Source organism: Lissotriton helveticus, chromosome 12, assembly GCF_964261635.1.
Source record: "Lissotriton helveticus chromosome 12, aLisHel1.1, whole genome shotgun sequence".
NCBI lineage: Eukaryota > Metazoa > Chordata > Amphibia > Caudata > Salamandridae > Lissotriton > Lissotriton helveticus.
In genome coordinates this window covers 773,882,326-773,901,994 of record NC_136073.1, presented here as the reverse complement: position 1 = coordinate 773,901,994, position 19,669 = coordinate 773,882,326, and the positions used below count along the sequence as shown (strand labels likewise).

At 43.2% G+C, this 19,669-nt stretch overlaps 1 protein-coding gene across 4 annotated transcripts in view; it reads right to left on the bottom strand.

The window, feature by feature from the left end:
• Positions 1–19,453, bottom strand: part of ADAR (adenosine deaminase RNA specific) — a 196,540-nt gene extending 177,087 nt beyond the window's left edge. For 2 of the 4 annotated variants that reach the window (XM_078670226.1, XM_078670227.1), the window contains exon 1: positions 1,331–1,775. In XM_078670226.1, the coding sequence (XP_078526352.1) occupies positions 1,331–1,372 (42 nt within the window). In that variant the 5' untranslated portion in view covers positions 1,373–1,775. Of the gene's footprint in view, positions 1–1,330; positions 1,776–19,271 lie in introns of those variants that run through there. The other 2 variants (XM_078670228.1, XM_078670229.1) reach the window with 2 other exon arrangements.
• Between the last annotated feature and the right edge of the window lie 216 nt (positions 19,454–19,669).

Here is a 19,669-nt window from a genome sequence, read left to right as displayed (position 1 = left end):
TAACCAATGGCAACCACTCTGGTCATCATTTTTCGGCCACTCTGCTACTATCGATACTGCCCTATCTTATGAAAATTGGTACGTACTCCGCTCATGGTGGGGACAAAACATCCCAAACTCCCAGGTGAGATCCACTCCAGAAACCGGTCTCTGGTTGCTACTCTCCGCTGTCTAGAGGGGACATTACCTGGCAGTTCAGGCTGGACTGTTCTTATTGGAGCAAGACCAAGACTGATTTGCATATAGCAGGTACATTGTAGAGTGGCAAAGTGAGAGGAAAAAAATGGTCTGGAATGTAGTAATCACTAGAGGCTGATGTTAATTCAAGCGTTTCTTCCTCTCTTGCAAATTTTTACAGAGCCCATGAAATTTGTATTAATGGGTTTGTATGTACACCCAATTTGGACAGCAAAGTGATTATAAAAAAAGATAGCATGTAACATGCCAGGATCAGACATTGCGAGAGGAGTAAGCTGGAACTTTCAATTCAGATGTCCAACTGTGTGCAATTTATCTACAATTCCAGTAAAAGTGGTCACAATGAGGTTTGAAGGCTCTCCTGCTGACCCGTGGTTCTTGACCAACGATCCGTGGACCCCACAAGTGCTTGACTTCATCTCTGGGGGTCTGTGAATGTTTAGACAATTATATAATATTAGCAGATTAATAAAGAATAAACACACAAAAGAAAAATTGGAAATGATGCCCTCCAAATATGAAGCAAGTGAAATTGGAGTTTAAAAATTAAGTTGGCATAGTTTGATTGGTTTGTGGGAGAACGACATAGCAATTAGTATGGAGGATTTGTGGCCTAAATTGAAGCACGAATATACAAAAATAAAAAGCAGAGGGTGCACCAGGAGTAAAAAAAACAAAATACATTTTTTAGGAGCCTAGGATACTGGCTCCAGCCAACCCAATAAATACAATTTCGATTGGTGTCATTTGGTGTGTGAATTCTAGAAAACAGTTAATAGCTTGGGTATTTACTTGTTGTATACTTTTTTTGCAGATTCGTGCATTTGAGGATCAAGTCGTAGAAATTGCTGTGGCTGGAGTCCGGGACTTCCAATTGTGAACAAGTGGGGATCCACAGTCCATGGGTTAAGAAGAACTGCTGTGAATGAACTGTGGATGGATATTGGTGGTCAGGTGGGGAGGATTAAGCCGACAATTGAAGATACTTGCATGACAAGGGTTCTCTGCGTTAGGACGGTAGACCCAGCAACAAAAACGAGCATTGGCATTAGGATAGATTTACTGCCGTGGTCAGTATTTTACCCATTTTGGACCTTCTGTGTTCGTAGTTTACTTCCCGCCCACCAGTTACCTGTTGAGCTCTTCCCGTGTGAGGCGACGGCATGAAAGTCATGAAGGAGGCCTCGGGGAGCTGGAACCCAAGCCCCGGTGCTCCTCTCGGCTTCCGAGTCGGGGCTTGTCCTGGCCACTGCCAAGCTGTACCCGGTTGCCGGTTCCCCAAACCGGATGTCAGCCATACACCAGGGCCGGGTGGGTCGGCGGGAGGCTGGTGATAGGCCACGGCTTCCGCGGTGAAGTCCGGGGCATAGACGCTTGTGCCCAGGTAATCATCGGGTGGCCATGGATTCTTTTATTTTCTTTTTTAATTAATGCGGTTTTCTATAGCACTAACATTACCCGACTTCTTAGGCCCCTGTGCCCGCCTGCATCGAGTGAGGCAGCAAGAGGCTCAGGCAACAACTCAGCCCCGGATAACTTTCGGTTTCCATTCCCGGCTCTGCTCTCGTTTCCTCGTCTCAGAGTGCACCCAGGGCGGAGTTACAGTGGCCGGCAGCGGATGCCATCTTGAGAGGGGAGGTTTTCACTGGCAGTCTCGGGTTTCAAATAAGGAAGCATCCCTCAACGTAACGTGGGGATCTAAAACTCACACGGAGCGTAAACAGTTAGGGGATACGTGCCATGTGCAGCTCGGTGTGTCCGCTGCGAGTGGCAAACTCCCCCGTGCACTGCAAACTGTAAACGGCGCCCGACAGGACTCCAGCTGGAAGCTGGCCAGTCGGTGCCAAACAGGACAGCAACCTACGCCAAAGGGTCTGGCAGTGCCGAGCACCAATATGAGAGGATGTGGCGTTACTGCAAGAACAGGCGACATCGGAACTGGGAAACCAGGTTCGAATCCCGGCGTCAGCTCTGCAGCCTGTGATTCTGGACAACTCACTCAACCTCGCGGTGCTAATAAATAACCCGATCTTGTGTAATTTAACTGGTCCTCGTGTAAAGCGCGCCGATGCCCTTGGACCGAGTCCTCGTTCTATAAAACAGTAAACAAATACCTGCCCAGAAGCGGCGCTATTCACATTAAAAAATATAGGAGCCAAGATAATAGCACAACACTCCAAATAAGCGCTAGCACAGCAGCCTGGAAAGTACAACGTCCGTACTGTAAAATCCCATCCCTAATAAAATTATAGTTTTTGTAGCCATAAGTTTCACTACAGCGCCGCACACGTGTTGGCGCTTATACGACAGAAAAGGCAGCAGTATGCTGGAAAGTGCGAGTCTCAGTTTTAAAATCTTCAAACTATGCCGAGAGGCCTCAATGGCCCCTCGCTAACAAAATGATGGTACGGCACAAATCAAATTCGACCAGGCCCCAAAAACAAACGTTTTGACTTTTCTTTGTGAAAATGATATGCCAAGATTCACCAAGGTGGTAGAGTGAGCATAAGACCAGCACAGGTGGCAGTAGTGAAAACTCAACAGAATACAGCCGCTGCGCACAAAATTCGCCCTCTTGGGACTCACTTGTAGCTTACGTTACGAGCAAGATGGCTACCAGCGCTCACCCAGCCTGTCGGTGCCATGCACCGAAAGCCCCCACTGTCCCTATTCCCCAGAAGCCCAACACCATAGAGAGAGACAGGACAGCTGGCACTCTCCTAGATCTCCATTCTCTAAAAATCGGGACACTAAAGATACATGTATTTATTGGTCAGAGGAGGCAAAACACCCTTTTGTGTTTAGCACCAAGACCGGTTGTAAACTGTAACCAGCACAGACAGGGGCAAAAGGCCATTTGTGCTCTTGTAGTTGCAATAAAACAATCCCATGAGCAGTTCTGCCGGGACTGCTGACCCTCGACAATGACTACAGTAAGTAAATTGATTTTTTGTATGTCTCCATTAACTCCTGATAGGACAGACCCCAGTTTCCATTTTAAGATTTCACCACTGGAAATTATTTCTGCCAATAAATAAGACTGTGTACTTGATGTACAATGAGCCTCACAGAATATATGCCTAAATCCATATGGATTGTAATGGCCAAGAGCTTGAAAACAGAAATGGCAGAATCATCATTCAAAAAGAGACCAGAAAACAAAGTAAATGTTTTCAAAACTTTTCAACAGTTATAATTAGAGAACTGATTAGTTTGGATCATGACAGGAATGCCCTACTCTTTAGTGCAGCGCCGTGTGGAATAAGGCACGTCCTTCCGTTGTAAACTGCTATCACAACATTAAAAGAAAATGTTTCAAATAATGCAGACAGTCGTCACCGACCATTCTAGTTTATTCGTGCGTGGTGAAAAACAAGTACACTCTTGCGTTCCAGAGGGATGCTCATATTACAGACCATAAGATATTTTTCCCAACATAACCTTAGAACGTACTTGGCGATGGCAGCCTCCCATGGGTTCCACGCTGCTCATGACACACTAGACGTTCACGTACAGCCATTACCCTCCTGCTCTCTTTCCGGTCAATCAACCAAACAAAAGAACATATATTTTCATCCTATGCAAGGAGGAGGCCCCTGCACTGACGCAGCATTCAATAGGGCACAAAAGAACAAAGAAACACCTTGTGAGCCAGCTCTTCACCACCACCTCCTTTTCACCATGAGTTAAAGGTAATTGCATACGACCATGTGTATATCCATACAGCGGACTTCCACCTCGGGAGCTGAGCAAACATCACGGACATATTAACTTTTTTTAATTTTGGGGCTATCGGAACGCCTGCAGAATGGAACGCAACATTGGTATTTTAATGTACAAAACAGGTATCAGGTGCCATTATTTTCTACTCTATTTGATAAGCAAGGGCTCATGGTTTTCACTCATGTCTGCATGGCGGTGTATAAACGGGCCTGAAGAAGCATGCTCGTGCAAATATTAATGTCTAGGTTCAGATTGAATTGAAGGCAAAATACTACAAACCATTAAAAAAAACACTAAAAAAAGTGACAGGCATCATCCATCAATGTGCAACATAAGCTATGTTTCCTGTGAAACAAAGTCACCCGACAAATTTGAATTTCTATTCTGAGGTGAAGTTCCATGCAAGAGAGCTGGTACAGTGAGAACAGCTTTAGACCAAATGGATACGATAGAGGGTATTATAATGAAGCATAGTGTGTACTTAAATCATTAGTAACACCAAAAGTAGAGTAAACCATGCTGAGAAAGTGTTTGGCTAATTCCTCATGTCTAGGTAGGACACATGTTAAATGTAAGGTAACCTCACGTGGTTCATTGCTATGTTCAATGTTGAAGGCCACATAAATGCAATAGAAAATTAGAGCATTCGCTTTAAAGAGGACTTCTAACTGGAGTATAGAGGTGTGGACAATGTGGGGTTGTGACGTTTCCCTTTGCAAACACGCTTTGTTCAAAACCTTAAAAAAGGTGCTTAGATTACATTGCAAAACCTGCAACAATATATGTGGGCAAACATTTGAAAACATTTCCATATAAACCCTTTCGCTACTAGGCCATTTCCCCTCCCTTGTGCTAATCCTTTTTTAGGCTTTTTGCGGTAGTTAGTGCTTAGGCTCCTGTATCTTTTCCACACCAAATTTTCATCATTTTCTTCCAACAGGCCGCGGATTTGAAAGGTACCTAGGGTTTGTGGATTCCCCTGAGGGGATCCAAAAATTAGCCAAAATACAGCAACATTTATTTTTTGAAAAATGGGGGAAAAGAGCTGCAGAAGAAAGCGTTTAGTTTTACCCTGCAAATGGTATCAACAAAGGGTTTGTAGGGCTGACATCACCATCTTCCCAGGTTTCAGGGACAGGCAGACTTACCAGAAAAACAACATTTTCTACACAGTTTTGGCATTTACTGGGACATAGCCTATTTAAATAAAGAATTGTGCTTTCAAACACCTTCCAGCTAGTTGTAAAAATGGATGTGAAAGCAATAATGAATGCCGGAAAGCTATAGAGTTCAGAAAAGTAGGACACCTTTCGGAATTTAGCAAGGGGTCAAGTGTAGATCCTTCAAGGATTTTTTTTAATAGAAACTAACAGTTGAAAATAAGAAATATTGAAAACTGGTTGGAAAAAAACAGCCATTTGTACCAATATTTTCACCAGTAACTTCTAAGTATGACAGATTTTTTAAAGCAATATACAGTTACATCCGCTGGACCCTTCTGGTTGTGGGGATTTATAGGACTTGCAGGTTCACCAAGAATCCGAGGAACCCAGAGCCAATAACTGAGCTGAGTCTTGCAATGGGTTTTCATTGTGTACCGGGTTTATAGCGATTCATTTGGTAAGATATAAAAAGTGAAAAGTAGGTATCAAGGTCACCTATGTATTTATTAAATGGGAACAACATTCATAGTTTAGAAGCAGTAGTTAATTGCATTCTCCGAAATTGTGGGCACCCATACTAGCATGTGAGTTATAGGACATTTTTCAAAGGGACTTTTTTACACATTGTCTTACATTTGGAAAGCAGATATGCATAGAAAGTCAATAGGTAATAACAGTTGTTCTACAATTCTGTGTTCCCCCAAGTCTGATACAAATGGTACCTCACTTGTGTGGGTTGCCTAGTGCCTGCGACAGGAAACAGCCAAAACGCAACCTGAACAGATCAAATTTTTCCAGGGAAATTTGACCCTTTTACGTAATGTGCCTAGCTATGGATTTTGGACCCTAGCTCAGCCGGCAACTTGGGCAACCTAGCAAACCTATACATTTTTAGGTTTTGCCTAAGCGAAAGCTACGCACTGCGCAGCTTTTTCGCGCAGGCGAAAACCTTATGTTTACAGTAGAGTGGCTTGGGAATCCGCCCTCTGTTCCATTGGCTAGCTCCATAAATGGAGGCTAGCCATTGGAACAGAGATCTGTCCGACATGGCCGGACCAGATTCGTGGGCGTTCCCGCAATTTCTTCCCTCTCCACCCCTTTCCGATCGTCATTGCGGCGGTGGGCGTGTGCAATTTTTTTTTGTCTCGCCATGTTTTCTTCATTTTCACCGTCTTTTGCAGGGGTGGGCTGTGCACTGAGGCCGCTGATCAGGTAAGCAGCATTTTTTAACACTTGTTTTTATCCCGTTCCCGACCCCCCCTCCCGCTCTCCGTGTGCCCGTTCCCGCCCCCCCCTCCCGCTCTCCATGTGCCCGTTCCCGCACCACTTGTAAATGCTTGTTTACAGTGTGCGCAGCCACTAAGTCTCCAGTTCCGGGACTAAGACAAGGGAGGCAGTGGGACTGACCGGGAGTATGGCAGTGCGAGATGCAAGAGGTACCCGGAGAGAGGGGGCGATGGTAACACACATTCAGAGTCACACTTTGATTTCCGCCGCAGCCCGGAGGAAACACCGGAAGATGATGTCCGGCCCGCCGCCTGGTTGTGGGCGGGGCCGGGAGGACGTAGTTTCCCGTCACCTGTGCGCTTCTCCCCTGCCTGTCCATGTTATGCTGCCCTCCTGTACGTCTCCCCCAAGAGTTGCTTTCTAATCCATGTGCTCCTCCCCACCCGCTCCATGACCTTTCACCTGTTGCTTCCCCCTAACCCCGACCTCCATGTTACTTTCTGCCACCCGCACGCACCCTCTGTGTTGTTTCCCCACCCTCATCCTTTGCGATACTTCATTCCACCTGCACACTACATGTTGTATCACCCTACCCAATTCCTTTTGTGATGCTTCCATCCATGTGCATCCTTTGTGATTCTCCTCTTCACGCGTGACATCAATCTTGCCGCCCCCCTCCCCACTCCCCCCACCATGTGATGCTCCGGAGATGCTGTAGATCATTGCTAAAAACCAGTGGCAAAATCAATGAGTCCCAAAGGCCATTTCTGTTGGTTTTGTCAATACTTGTTCTTCAAGCATCTTTATACCTCAGCGGCAAGAAATACATGAGAAATGTCTTTTTTTTAAAAAATAGTTTTGTTACAGATTGTCTGCTACGTTCGCCTCCAAAATAGGCACCCTGCCTTACATAATTATACAATGACCAGTGTGAACTGGAAGCGATGCATTGTCCATTATAATACTGTTTTTTTTCACCCAAAGTCCAGAAAATGTTTAACAAAGAGTTAAAAAAAAGGGCTCAGTTATAGTTTTTGTGGCATGAAAACTGCACATTAAGCCACAGAAATTGACGTTAGTGGTACGTATGCATTTAGTTATACCCCTTACTTTCTGGCACGGACAAGGCTTTGTGTTGTGCTCTTAATGTACTGTGACTTTGTGGTACTTTCTAAATCCCCCTCTTGGGTGGTTAATCTACTGCTGCACCCCTTGGGTGCCTTCACTTGGCCTCATGTTGAGCTCCTTTGGTGCTGACCATTTTCTGCAGATAACACAAGCCTGTTGGAAATAAAGTGCATTGTGACTTGCTTTCCCCCATCTCCCACAGCCTGCTCTGTGCAAAAGTATTTTACACCCTTTGACACCTGTCTCTTGCCTGTGAAGAACCCTTTCCCACCTTTGAGTTAGTTTCACAGTCCAGCTATCTCACACCTACCTACTGTCTGCTGTTCCTCTGTGACACCTCGCTATTGTCTGCAGCACTCCCTTTCACCAGTGTACATCATTGCAGCCCCTTTCACACTTGTTTGTTGCCTGTACAATCCCTTGTACACCTGATGTTACACAAAGAACTTTTCGCACCCAAACCTACCCATTATCTACACACTCTCTCTCAGACTTCTTGCTGTGTACAACCCTTTTCACACTCCTCTTATCTGCACGATCCCTCTCTCTCACTCCTACATCATCATCTCCCTCCCCAGTCTGTCACCTTTGAAGTCCTTTTTACACCTGTTGGTTACCTATGCGGTCGGTTCATCTCTAACAGTGTATAACTTGCACAGGGGGGCTCGCAGTGTGTGGAGGGCTCTGTGTGGGTGTGTGGAGGGCTCTGTGTGGGGGGCTCTGTGTGGGTGTGTTGGGGGCTCTGTGTTGGTGTGGGGGGGCTCTGTGTTGGTGTGTGGGGGGGCTCTGTGTTGGTGTGTGGGGGGGCTCTGTGTGGGTGTGTGGAGGGCTCTGTGTGGGGGGGTTCTGTGTGGGTGTGTGGAGTGGCTCTGTGTGGGTGTGTGGAGGGCTCTGTGTGGGTGTGTGGAGGGCTCTGTGTGGGTGTGTGGGGGGGCTCTGTGTGGGTGTGTGGGGGGGCTCTGTGTGGGTGGGGGGGCTCTGTGTGGGTGTGAGTGGGGGGGCTCTGTGTGGGTGTGAGTGGGGGGGCTCTGTGTGGGTGTGTGTGTGGGGGGCTCTGTGTGTGTGTGGGGGGCCCTGTGTGTGTGGGGGGGCTCTGTGTGTGTGGGGGGGCTCTGTGTGGGGGGGCTCTGTGTGGGGGGGGCTCGGTGTGGGTGTGTGTGGCATTTGCGAGAGATTAAGCTATTGGCATTGTAAATGACAATGCCATTTATTTATCGGTTTTAAAAAATAAAAATAAAAAATTGTCATTTACAATGCCAATAGCTCTAACTTTTCCAAAGGCAAAACCGTTGCATTGTAAATGCTTGTTAAAAACTAGACACCCAGGGGAATCCAGGATGGTGGGACTTGTGTAGCTCTCACCAGGTTCTGTTACCCAGAATCCCTGCAAACCTCAAACTTTGTCAAAAATAACATTTTCCTCACATTTCTGTGATGGAAAGTTCTGGAATCTCTGTAAATCCACAAACTTCCACCCACCAATCATCCAAAGTCTCCCAATAAAAATGGTACCTCACTTGTGTGGGTGAGAAAGGCCCAAAACATATTGTGGAGACATCAAAATGACCCGGGCACTTGCGTTTTTGGACCCGGGCTCGCCAGCCATCTTGGGAAACCTACCAAACCCAGAAATTTCTGAAAACTAGACATCCCGGGGAATGTGACCCCAGCCAGAAATGTGAGGAAAATTTGATTTTTTTCCAGCTAAATTTGGAGGTTTACACAGGATCCTGGGTAGGAAATGTTGGGGATCCACGCAAGCCATTACCTGTACTCCCCTGGGTGTCTGGTTTTCAGGAATTTCTGGGTTTGGTAGGTTTCCATAGATGGCCGCAGAGCCCAGGGGCAAAAACCCAGGTGACCCTCCCTTGCCAACTCAGGTCATTTTGGGATAGGTTGTTTTGATGTATCCACAATACGTTTGGGCCATTTACTTTTGCGGGCACTATGCCGACCCACACAAATGAGGTATCATTTTTATCGGAGACCAGGGGGAACGCTGGGTGGTCTGAAATGTGCGGCAGCCCAGTGATCCCACAACTTTCCCACACAGAAAAGTGAGGAAAATTTGATTTTTATAAAAAAGTTATATTTAAGGTTTGCAGGGGATTCTGGGTAGGAAAATGGTTGACCCACGCAAGTCACACCCCCCTGGGCGTCCAATTTTCAAAAATGTCTGAGCGTGGTAGGTTTTTTTTTAGGTCTCGCCTACGCAGCGCTGCTGCAGTCACCTCTTCCGGGGGTCACCATTAACCTCCAAATGAGCAACAAAAAACAAATGAAACCCGAACAGCAAAATACATAATTACCCTGCTGTTACCGTGAGCGTAACTGTTTGCTTATCTCATTCCTAGCAATGCTCTTCAGAAAAAGGTACCGGGCATATAAGAGAGAAATGAGGCCGGCGTATTACATACGAGCCTGACGCGTTCTATTGCTCCTATTTGAAATAGCGGATGTCCTTTTAAAATGAAGCTTCACTATATTGCTTTTTCTGTGTTGGTTGCGTTCTGTCCAGTGTTTTACTCCTGTGGTAATTATGGCAGTGGGGGTGGGTACGAACGCATTGACCAGATTATAAAACAATGCATGAATTGGCTCACGGTTATCCGCTACAGTGAATTCAGGCATTTCATTATTAACCCTAAGTAAACCTGAAAGTATAGCAAAACTCAAATACTAATTAAGAATTGATCTGTGGCAGCAAGGTTTTGTGAAGGATACATAACTCTGCACTTTTTCTAGTTTCCAACCAAGCATATACTATAAGAAATAGGGATTGTAGTTTACACTGATACTCCTTCCAACAAATCCTTAATTTGAAACGTGGAAATGAAATTAAGAAAGTTGACTGTTAGAGAATATCCTTGTGTATTTCGCAGCTTCAAAAACCATGAATCTCAAAACGTCTTTTCCACCTTTCAGATAATCTGTCCATTTTTATTACTGAGTAATTTATTTTTTAAATGCTTAATTTTTAGTGATAAATGCAAAAATCTATAAACAACGTTTAACACTTCCCTCCCACCAACTCAGGCTGCATGAGCCTCTAATCGGAGGGAATTCTAATGAGGACATAGAGGGCCCCAAATTGCTGCGTCTTGTTCAGTCGGACCCCACAAATTAATGGGTAAAAGTGGTCAGTGGATATTTTGTGCTTCTATTTGACAGTAGGAGAGAGAAATCAGATCACGTTCCGGGCGTTTGTTCCATCCTCGTGCAGTCTTATACGTTTTTTTAATACGACCAGACAGCCATTGTGCAGATATCTTTACATCTCTTTACTCCTGTGTTTACTCAAACATCTTTTATGGGCCACTCTGTGCTGACAAAGGCAGGGAGTTGAATTGGGAAACTAGGGTGATATCTAAAAGGCCACTATAAGTGTGTTGCCTAATACTTGGGATGGGTGGGAGTGTGCCAAAGAATAAGGTTACATACTTGATAAGTTAAAACACAGTTCAGTGAGTTAAACCTGGGCTAAACTCCAAGATATCCATGGCACAGAGCACACAGGCTTAATGCAGGATTATGTGTAAAGTATTTATCAGTAACAAAATAGTTATAACGTCAAAACACCACACAACGAAAATCCCACAAACAATTTATAACAAGCTTTAGCATAGCCATTAGGTCTCGCCTGTGGGACCATATAAGTGTTTAGTTATCCAGCACAATATCCTTGGTGCAACAACATCAACTGTTGCATGGCTAAACACTTATAAGGTCCCAAAGGCGAGACCTATTGGCTATGCCAATGCTTATCCTAAATGGAAGCGGAGCCTGGCCCAAAAACGTTTTAGGCTGACACTAATTTTGGCACACACGTGAGGTATCATTTTTCTCAGTAGACCAAGGGGAATGCTGGGTGGTAGGAAATGTGCGCATGTGCGGTGATCCTATACCTTATCCACACAGAAATGTACGGAAAATGTGACTTTGTAAGAAACGTTGAGGTTTGCAGGAGATTCTGTGTAAGCCAAGCACCATTCCACACACACCGCCAGCCAAGCACCATTCTACATAAACCGCCAGCCAAGCCCCACTCCGGGCACACCACAAGGCAAGCACCAATCTAAAACACACAGTCTTCAAAACGAGAGGGAGACAGTGGAACCTTCCTGACTCATAGCACCTAACCCAAGTCACTCCCAATTGTAAGTTGCCCCCAATAGTTTGTATGGGCGAAGTGTGTGCACACTGGCTGACACCCACTGTCACAGTGCTAGTTCATCAAAGAACTTAAGTAATCCAAAGAAAATATTTATCCAGTACGACGACTGTCTATGATCCAAAGAATTAACCCTGAAGAAGTCCCCAGTGGACGAAACGCGTCGGCTGCAAAAACCAGTGTTTTGATTGTACACCCTTTTGGAATAAAGAAAATCACAACCAAGAAAATCTACGTCTGTGATTATTAGAACTGTAGTTTAAGAATTGTGTTGTGCACCTTTGCTTTTATGTATCTAAAACAGTCATCAAGCGTGAGTCTACCCACTCCACACCATTAGCCAAGTGCAGGTCCACACTCACCACCAGCCAAATGCCAACCAAACTCCAGTTTACACACCCACAAACTCTCACTGGATTTGAGACAACACATATTGGGTGTGGGGGCATTGGCATGCCCATTCTGGGCAGCCCCCACCATCGGGGGCAAGCGAGGGGCTATCGTCCCCATCTGCTCGGGGGGGGTATGGGGGCGGAGAAAGACTGGATTTGTTTTGGGGTGCCCATTTGGGCAGCTCCCACCACGGTATACATTTACAAAAAAATGCCTAGTGTGCTTGCAGCAACCCCCCACCCATCTGCCTCCCAGGAGAGACGAAGACAGACTGTGGAATTTGACCTGTAGCGGCATGCCCTATCTCTCCGGCTCCATACCACTGCAAATCAAAATCAAAGGCCAAACTCAAGTGTGAGGAGTAATTATATGTTCTTCCGGCAGACAGAGTATTGTCTCGTATAGAACGGAAAACTGGCGACCATTTGCAGTGGTATGGAGCCGGAGAGATACAATTTTGAGCTATTGAGATCGTACATTTAAGCACGCTATTACCTGGGTTACAAGACTAAGACCTAAAACTTGGTTTAGCCCTGAAGACTGTGGTATATTACCACCAAAGACGAAACACGTGTTGGCTTTTAGGAAGAATTACTGCAAAACACAAAAATAAAAAAAGAAGAGAAGACACACAGAACTTGTCAACTGTTTATTTATACCTCTTTATCTTTGTTAGCACTGAAATCATTTAGCTTTATAAATAATATATTCTATTTCCTATTTTAAATAAGATATTATACAAACATTCAGTCACCTAGTGTTTGTGAGCTGCACTGAGGGGGCTCTCCCCAACTGTGAGAGATCACCTCAAATGGCTAGAGTCTGCTACGCCAGCCCTCACACACTGAGTCAAGAGTACAGCACTGACAAAATGCATAAGCCTGGAACACACACTACATGAAAACTTTACACTTCCAGTAACACCGCAACGGACACCTATCCATTCTTGCACTTGAGGATTGGGTCCAACCCAATCTCCCACTTAGAGATCCTCAATATTGGTAACATAATGCTGTAAAGAAACGCCGCAATAAAATGCCCGGAGTCTCAGACAATGTTTGAAATTATGAATGTCTGTTTTTAAGAGTAAACATAGTTAAACAGATTGTTTTCTGTGTGTATTTGGGTTTCAAAATCTGTAAAGTAACTAACTGGAAGCTTTAGTAATACTTAACCCACAATCTATCATACCAACCTTAACTCCAAATATTTCAAGCATCAAATCACATCTGATTGCCTCTATTCTACACTGAAAACCTTGTTGCGATCAACTGCCCTGCTTTTTCACTGTTCTTACACTGACTGGTGATATGGGAGCAGCTCTCAACATGTAGAGCATAAAGAATAAGCAGAGAAGAGCAAATTTAGCGGTTTGGCAACACAGCAAGATGCACAGTGAAACAGGATGCAAGCTGTACTCGCTATATTCGAATCGGAAGTACTATGTACACAAAGGTACGTGGATGATCTTTCCTATGTAAAGCCACGAGCAAAATACAGATATCTTAGCGAGGCTGCAATAACGTGGCTGTTGTACAATGTCCACCGATTTATTTAAAAATTGCAAATATAAAAGTATGTTCTCTTAGCTTTAGACTAGAACACTTTTTCACTTTCATAAATAACTGAAATAAAATCAGAAATGGAGAGTGTGATGCCTGCCAAACAAACACAAGTATTGACAATGCCAATCCATTTGTTTCTTTGTATGCAGAAAATGTTTTCTGAACCTTCAGCGAGACAGACAGAAGAAGTGTTACAGCAGGGCAGAGTGGTACAAACATAACAGGTACAGCAAAGGCACCTGCAGTGCACGCTTCATCCACACAAGAGCTCAATGGGAAAATTGCTTCAGTTATGTTTTGCTGGGAACAGGCGAATCGATTCCTGTTTCGGCACAGCGGAGACTGGTGGAAAAGGGCAGGGAAAACAATGCGAGGCATGACTTGGGAAAACACAACACATACCCCTGTTCTAAAATGCCAATGACGGAACGGTAGACCTCCAAACGCCATGTGCCTACAGAGAGCTCTAGTAGTGCTGGATGCCTATTATTAGATAAAACAGTTAGAGTGTGAGCTTTGGCAAACCTAAGATTCTTGAATAGAAAAGAAGCCCATGGCATTATACGTAGACAATGAGCGATAACATCTTAGTGAACGTGAACACGTAAAACTATGTGGGGTTTTGCAGAAAGTTAAAGCAGCTTATAAAGCGTACAATAATTTGATGAAATTTAGAACTTTGTACTACAATTTATGCACTTGGGTCTTATTGACTAGAATGGCCTGACCCATAGTAACACTGTTTTGAAGGTATTAAAATCAAAACCCGAAATAATAATATTGCACGAAGCTCTGATGATAATATGTCAAACGTGGTCTTATGATAGTTGTGTGTGTATGTAAATATATACACTTTAAAAGGCTTCTGTGTAAGCCGAAATGAGTCAGAGGCTGGAAACTGGATGCTACAATTAAATAAAATATGTTGCACAGGAACTGGAGTGCCTGCTGTCTTTCGGCCACGTGTGCCAAATATATATACAAGCATGTAGCCAACGAGTGGTAGAAGAAGTAGGCGTGCTGTGGGCGATTAATGCATTGTGATCATACCTTCATTTGTAGAGCATTAAGACAGTTATTTTCTTAACTCCAATGTACCACACAATGTTAACTAAGGATGGAGTTTGCAATACTTAAGATACCAATGTCAATAGATGTGGCTTACAAACAAGAGTCCCAGTTTTTCAGTTTTAAAGTTACAGGTAGAAAACTATCAACTTCTGTCTGCACGTATTTGTAAACATGAAAAATGTAGGAAAATATGTATTTTGAGAGATCTTTGATAGTATCAATCTTTACAACTAGGCCAACAGCTGTGTGGACTCACAAGCAGGGTAGTAAAAAAGACAAAAAGAAAAGCAAACCAAACCAAAATCAGTTGCAGATGTGCATTGTGGTAAATGTTATTTATAACAGTGTATTGAATATGAGCGATGTGTTATATATAGCTTCTTATAGAGGTAAAAGCCTTTGAGGAATTACATTGGAAATATACTTTGGAAATATACTTTGGTTGAATAAATGTGGAAATATATTTGTTTTGGGTCAATTGTTATACAAAATGCAAATTACATACAGATGTGTTTAGTTACAGACAGAAATGTCTACAAAAATAAATATCAGAAATCTTGAAGCCCTACTTATAAAATATTTTAACTGGTTAAGGAATGCAAGGAAGGGATTACTTGAAGCGAATATTTGATCCTTTAAGAGCAGAGATCCATATTCCACATTGTAAAGGTATTTAGAAAAATAGAGGAAACACTCATCTAGGTGTCAGAGCCCATTTTTCCTTTAACACTCAAGCACCCCTTTCAAAATACTATTGAGAAAAATAATGTGTGTCTCGTTTTTAGAAGGCAAGGATAGGTTGCGGGGGCTTACAGAATATCAAGGATGACGGGCTATGCTGACAATAGTATTAGTTAGCAAACCATTTAAGTTTCCTATCGAAACTATTTTTTTCTCATGCCCAGATTCTTACAATAAACCTATTCAATTCTAGCTTTTGGCAAACAATTGTTGACAAACCTAAATAATGCTGACCTTTTTTCTGTCCGCAGGAAACAATAACTAACATTTTGAAGTACGATGATTAAAATAAATGCTGTCAATTTGAGAGAAGTAACAAACTGTGGCACTGTCTTAAAATTATTGGGAGCTTTTTGGGGGCTGTAGAGGCAATGGTTAAGATGATACTTCTCATATTTATGTTACTGTATCCTGTTTAATCAGAAATGGTGTCTAGTGTTGATTGGGAGCGTTAATCCCCAATACTACTTTTGATAATTCTTACAACAGGAGAGTAACAATTTTAATTTCGGTATTATTTTAGGTTTTCCAACCCATACTTTTAACGTAAAATTGTATTTTGAGCTTTATTTGCTTTTGTAATCTTTTTCCATAGTTGTATTAGATTGTAGAATTGTGAGCATAACTGGACTTATATAGTTTATGGCCTGGCTTTAATGATGGTGGTTATCTTCCACATAGTTTCCACCACACACCAGATTCAGAGTCACCCTTTAATATTACATTTTAGAGCCCTATTTCAAATTGAAAAATTAGCTTTATTCGGTTTTCAATTTGGAACAAGAAAAAAAAACAAAAGCACAATTTTGACATTGCATGTTACATGTATTATAAAATTTCATATTACATATATTATAAAAGTTATAAAGTTTTGTATAAAAACAGCCTTTTAAAAGATATTTAGACGACTCCTTTGCAGATCAGAAGTTTTAGACTAAAACCATGTTATCAAGAAAAAAACACAGTTCGAGATGTTTCCTATGTCTAATCGTACATTTCGGGAAAGTGGCTATACTTCTTGCAATGCATATATCAAGAAATTGCAAAGCAAGATAAGCTGGTCGGCATTGCCTCAAGCCCCATATTTTTAAGATGGGTCTAATCCACCTCCTCCGCTGCTCTGAATAATATTTACAGAACAGGACTACGTGTATAGTTGATTGTAATGATACTCCATCGCAAGGACAATTAGGTAAGGTCTTCGACCAATCATTTATGGTCGGAAGATTCACCAAGCGATGAAATACATCAAGTTTGAGGAGTGTAAGAACTAAATCTATCATACCCTCTTATTGTGTATGTTAAATATGGTTGAATGGCGGAGGTAGAGCACATCAGCTGGTTCATTTGAACAGTTGGTCTGGAGGCCTCATTGGCAAATCTATTTTCCCCAATGTGGGACATGCATTATTTTTAAAAAACCTTTCTTGAAACTGTGCCCAACACAGTAGGATCAGAATAATATTCAGATTTGCCCAAATCGGTTATAAATCCTTTGATGCATTTCAGCCACCTAATCTCCAAGGGATAATCTAACTTTAGGCTATCACAAAGCATGTGTCGATTAAATGTAGTTTTTGGGGAGGTCCAGACCCGATGACACAATAAAACTGGTTGTACCTTTATTGTATCTGTAATATATGGGAGGCCCAGCTCAGTATGGCAAACATAGGTTGATGTTGATCGGGGAACAGCCAAAAATTATCTTAAAAATGCGTTCTCAACCTTTAGTATTTCAGTGACATTACAGTACCCCCATATAGCAGCCCCATAAATGGCTGTGCCGACACATTTGGCTTGGTAAATTTTGATCAGCTCAAAGTACCCGGGTTCTTGCATTTGTAAAGAGTGCTCTTAAAAAATGAATTAAACGAACCTCAACCCCCATTTCCTCTGATATAATCCATAACTTTTGATGGCACACGCAATCAGAAGAGGAAGAAAGATCAACCAAGGCAAGATAGATTTTTCCCTCTCTTGCCTTTGTATACTTACCCACAAGAATGGTTAGATTGAGGACCTGTTCTGGGGAACCTAAACCCTCCCTAAAGAAAAATTGTAACTGACAATACATTGTTATCAGCGGCCCACTGTTGGAGTCTGTTAAGGACAATACGACCAGACACTTTTCCCACCGAATCCCACAGGGAAACGAGACGGTAGCATGCCGGGTTTTGCCTGTCGCCTTTTTTAAAAATCGGCACCATTATCGATTCTGATCATGTGTCTACTAGTCAGACCAGGCAACAGGCGGAGAACACTCGAAGTTAGTAATGGTCCTATTTTAGCTTTCTCCATGATTTAAGAATTTGGAGCCATGCCATGATTTAAGTCAATGGGACAGAGCTTCTATTGTGTAGTTGGTGTTAGCCACACAACAGTAGTTGCACATTCAGCCCATAAGATGCTATAGGCAGGATCTCATAAATTGGATTCTCTCTATATATATAGGATTTCATATATTATTGAGAGTCAATGGCAGATAAATCACAGCAATTGGTTACTTTAACAAAGTCCAGCATTATGGAAATACATTTGGACACACTAGTTAGGTATGTGCATTTGTGGGTTCAGACAAGTTTTCACGTACCAAAAGGACAGAACCCTTTAAGTTAGTCAGACTGGCTGCCGAGGATGTAATACAAACCTTACTTTAAGCTATACTTGGAAGAAATAGAGATTTCCTTATTTCACATACGCGATTAAGATTCCGACAAGATTACGTTTTTTTCCAATTTTGTCCTCCCTGCGGGACATACAGCCTTGAAGTACAACAGACGAAACAGGTCGGCTGCTTGTAAAAAAATTAAAAAAAAAAAAAAAGAATTTGTGAATCTCCAAATGGAATAATGGCACAGTACAACAATAAGGACCAAGAACTTGATGGACTGTACTTTTGGATTACTTTATCTATTTTCGGACTTCATGAATGTGCTCTGGTATTTAGTACACTGTATAATCGACGCCAAGGACATTTGTCTTAGGCAGATAGACACCATTTGGTGGCAGGGTGTGCACTGTAGCAGCTTTTACCGTACATTAATATATATTGTGTGTTACAAATTCACTAAAGAGAGTACGGAATTTGGATGTTTAATTGTTGTTAACATAGCCACAACTTGTTATTTTTCATTTCCATTGCTGCATTAAATGAAGCAGCTCCTGGGATTGAGCGGAGATGTGAAATGCAATGCCTGTTTACATTATTCGAGGAATGGTTACATGTTTTCAAAATACACCTGCACTGAAATAAGAATAGTAAATAAGCCGTCAATTGCCAGGGGGAGGTTTAATTTCTACCAAATATTCCCGAACTGAAGTTAGTAAATTACCTGTCTCGTACACGCAAAACCCCTGTAGCCCAATGATCACGCCTGATAGGGAAGAAAAAGACTCAACGCAACAATATGAAAGATAGGACCATTTTGGGGACGTTAATTCTATTCCCAACGTCCGGCCTCGATCCCACTGCAGTGTTCACTTGTCTGTCTTCCCATCCTTCCTTCCCACTCTTTTCTTGCCACCCCCAGCTCTCCGAGACGCCCCAATAACTGACGGAAACGTCTTACTCGCTACCAGTGTAACATAAATGGCGTTCACAGGCCATGCGTCTTGAAAGTATGAGGTAAAAGTCGTCACGTTGGTCACATTTCCGCAGCGTTGATGATCTGAGCAAAGCAGTTGTGATTAGGGCGTCGCAGTGTGCCCGTTACAGCTAGTGTGAGACGGAGCACACATTGATAGCTGACCCGGAACAACAATGGGGATTGGAGGTTACGACACGGGGCTTTCGCTCCATTTTCACCTGCAGCTTCCTCTAGAATACGCTGTGCCCTCGTTGCCGCGGTCTTTTCGTGCACGCGCCTTTCGGCCCCCCCTCTCCCTGCTCACCCAGTCCGCGGCGCCGCTGCCCCCTCCTCTCGCCGTGGCCGGAACCGAAGACAGTGGCTCGCCTTTGTCCGTTTCCCCTGCCCAGGTGCCGGCAACAGGGCTCTGCTAGCGACAATCCCACACACGCTACAGAGCGAAGATCCGGTGCGACGCCAATGACGCACTAGCCAAGACGGAAGTGGGCATGGAAATGAAAGACGGACTACACGAGTTGAACGGTAGCAATTTTACTAGAACCTGTACAATTTAAACTTTGCTCTTTTTCTTAAAAGACGCAATATAAAACTACGCACCCCATACGTTTATTTCAGTATATTTAAATGTCAGTGTTGTGTATTCTGAAATGTCTGGTATAGCTCGTCAAAGTGAAATATATTTGAAATAATTGAATTTGATTA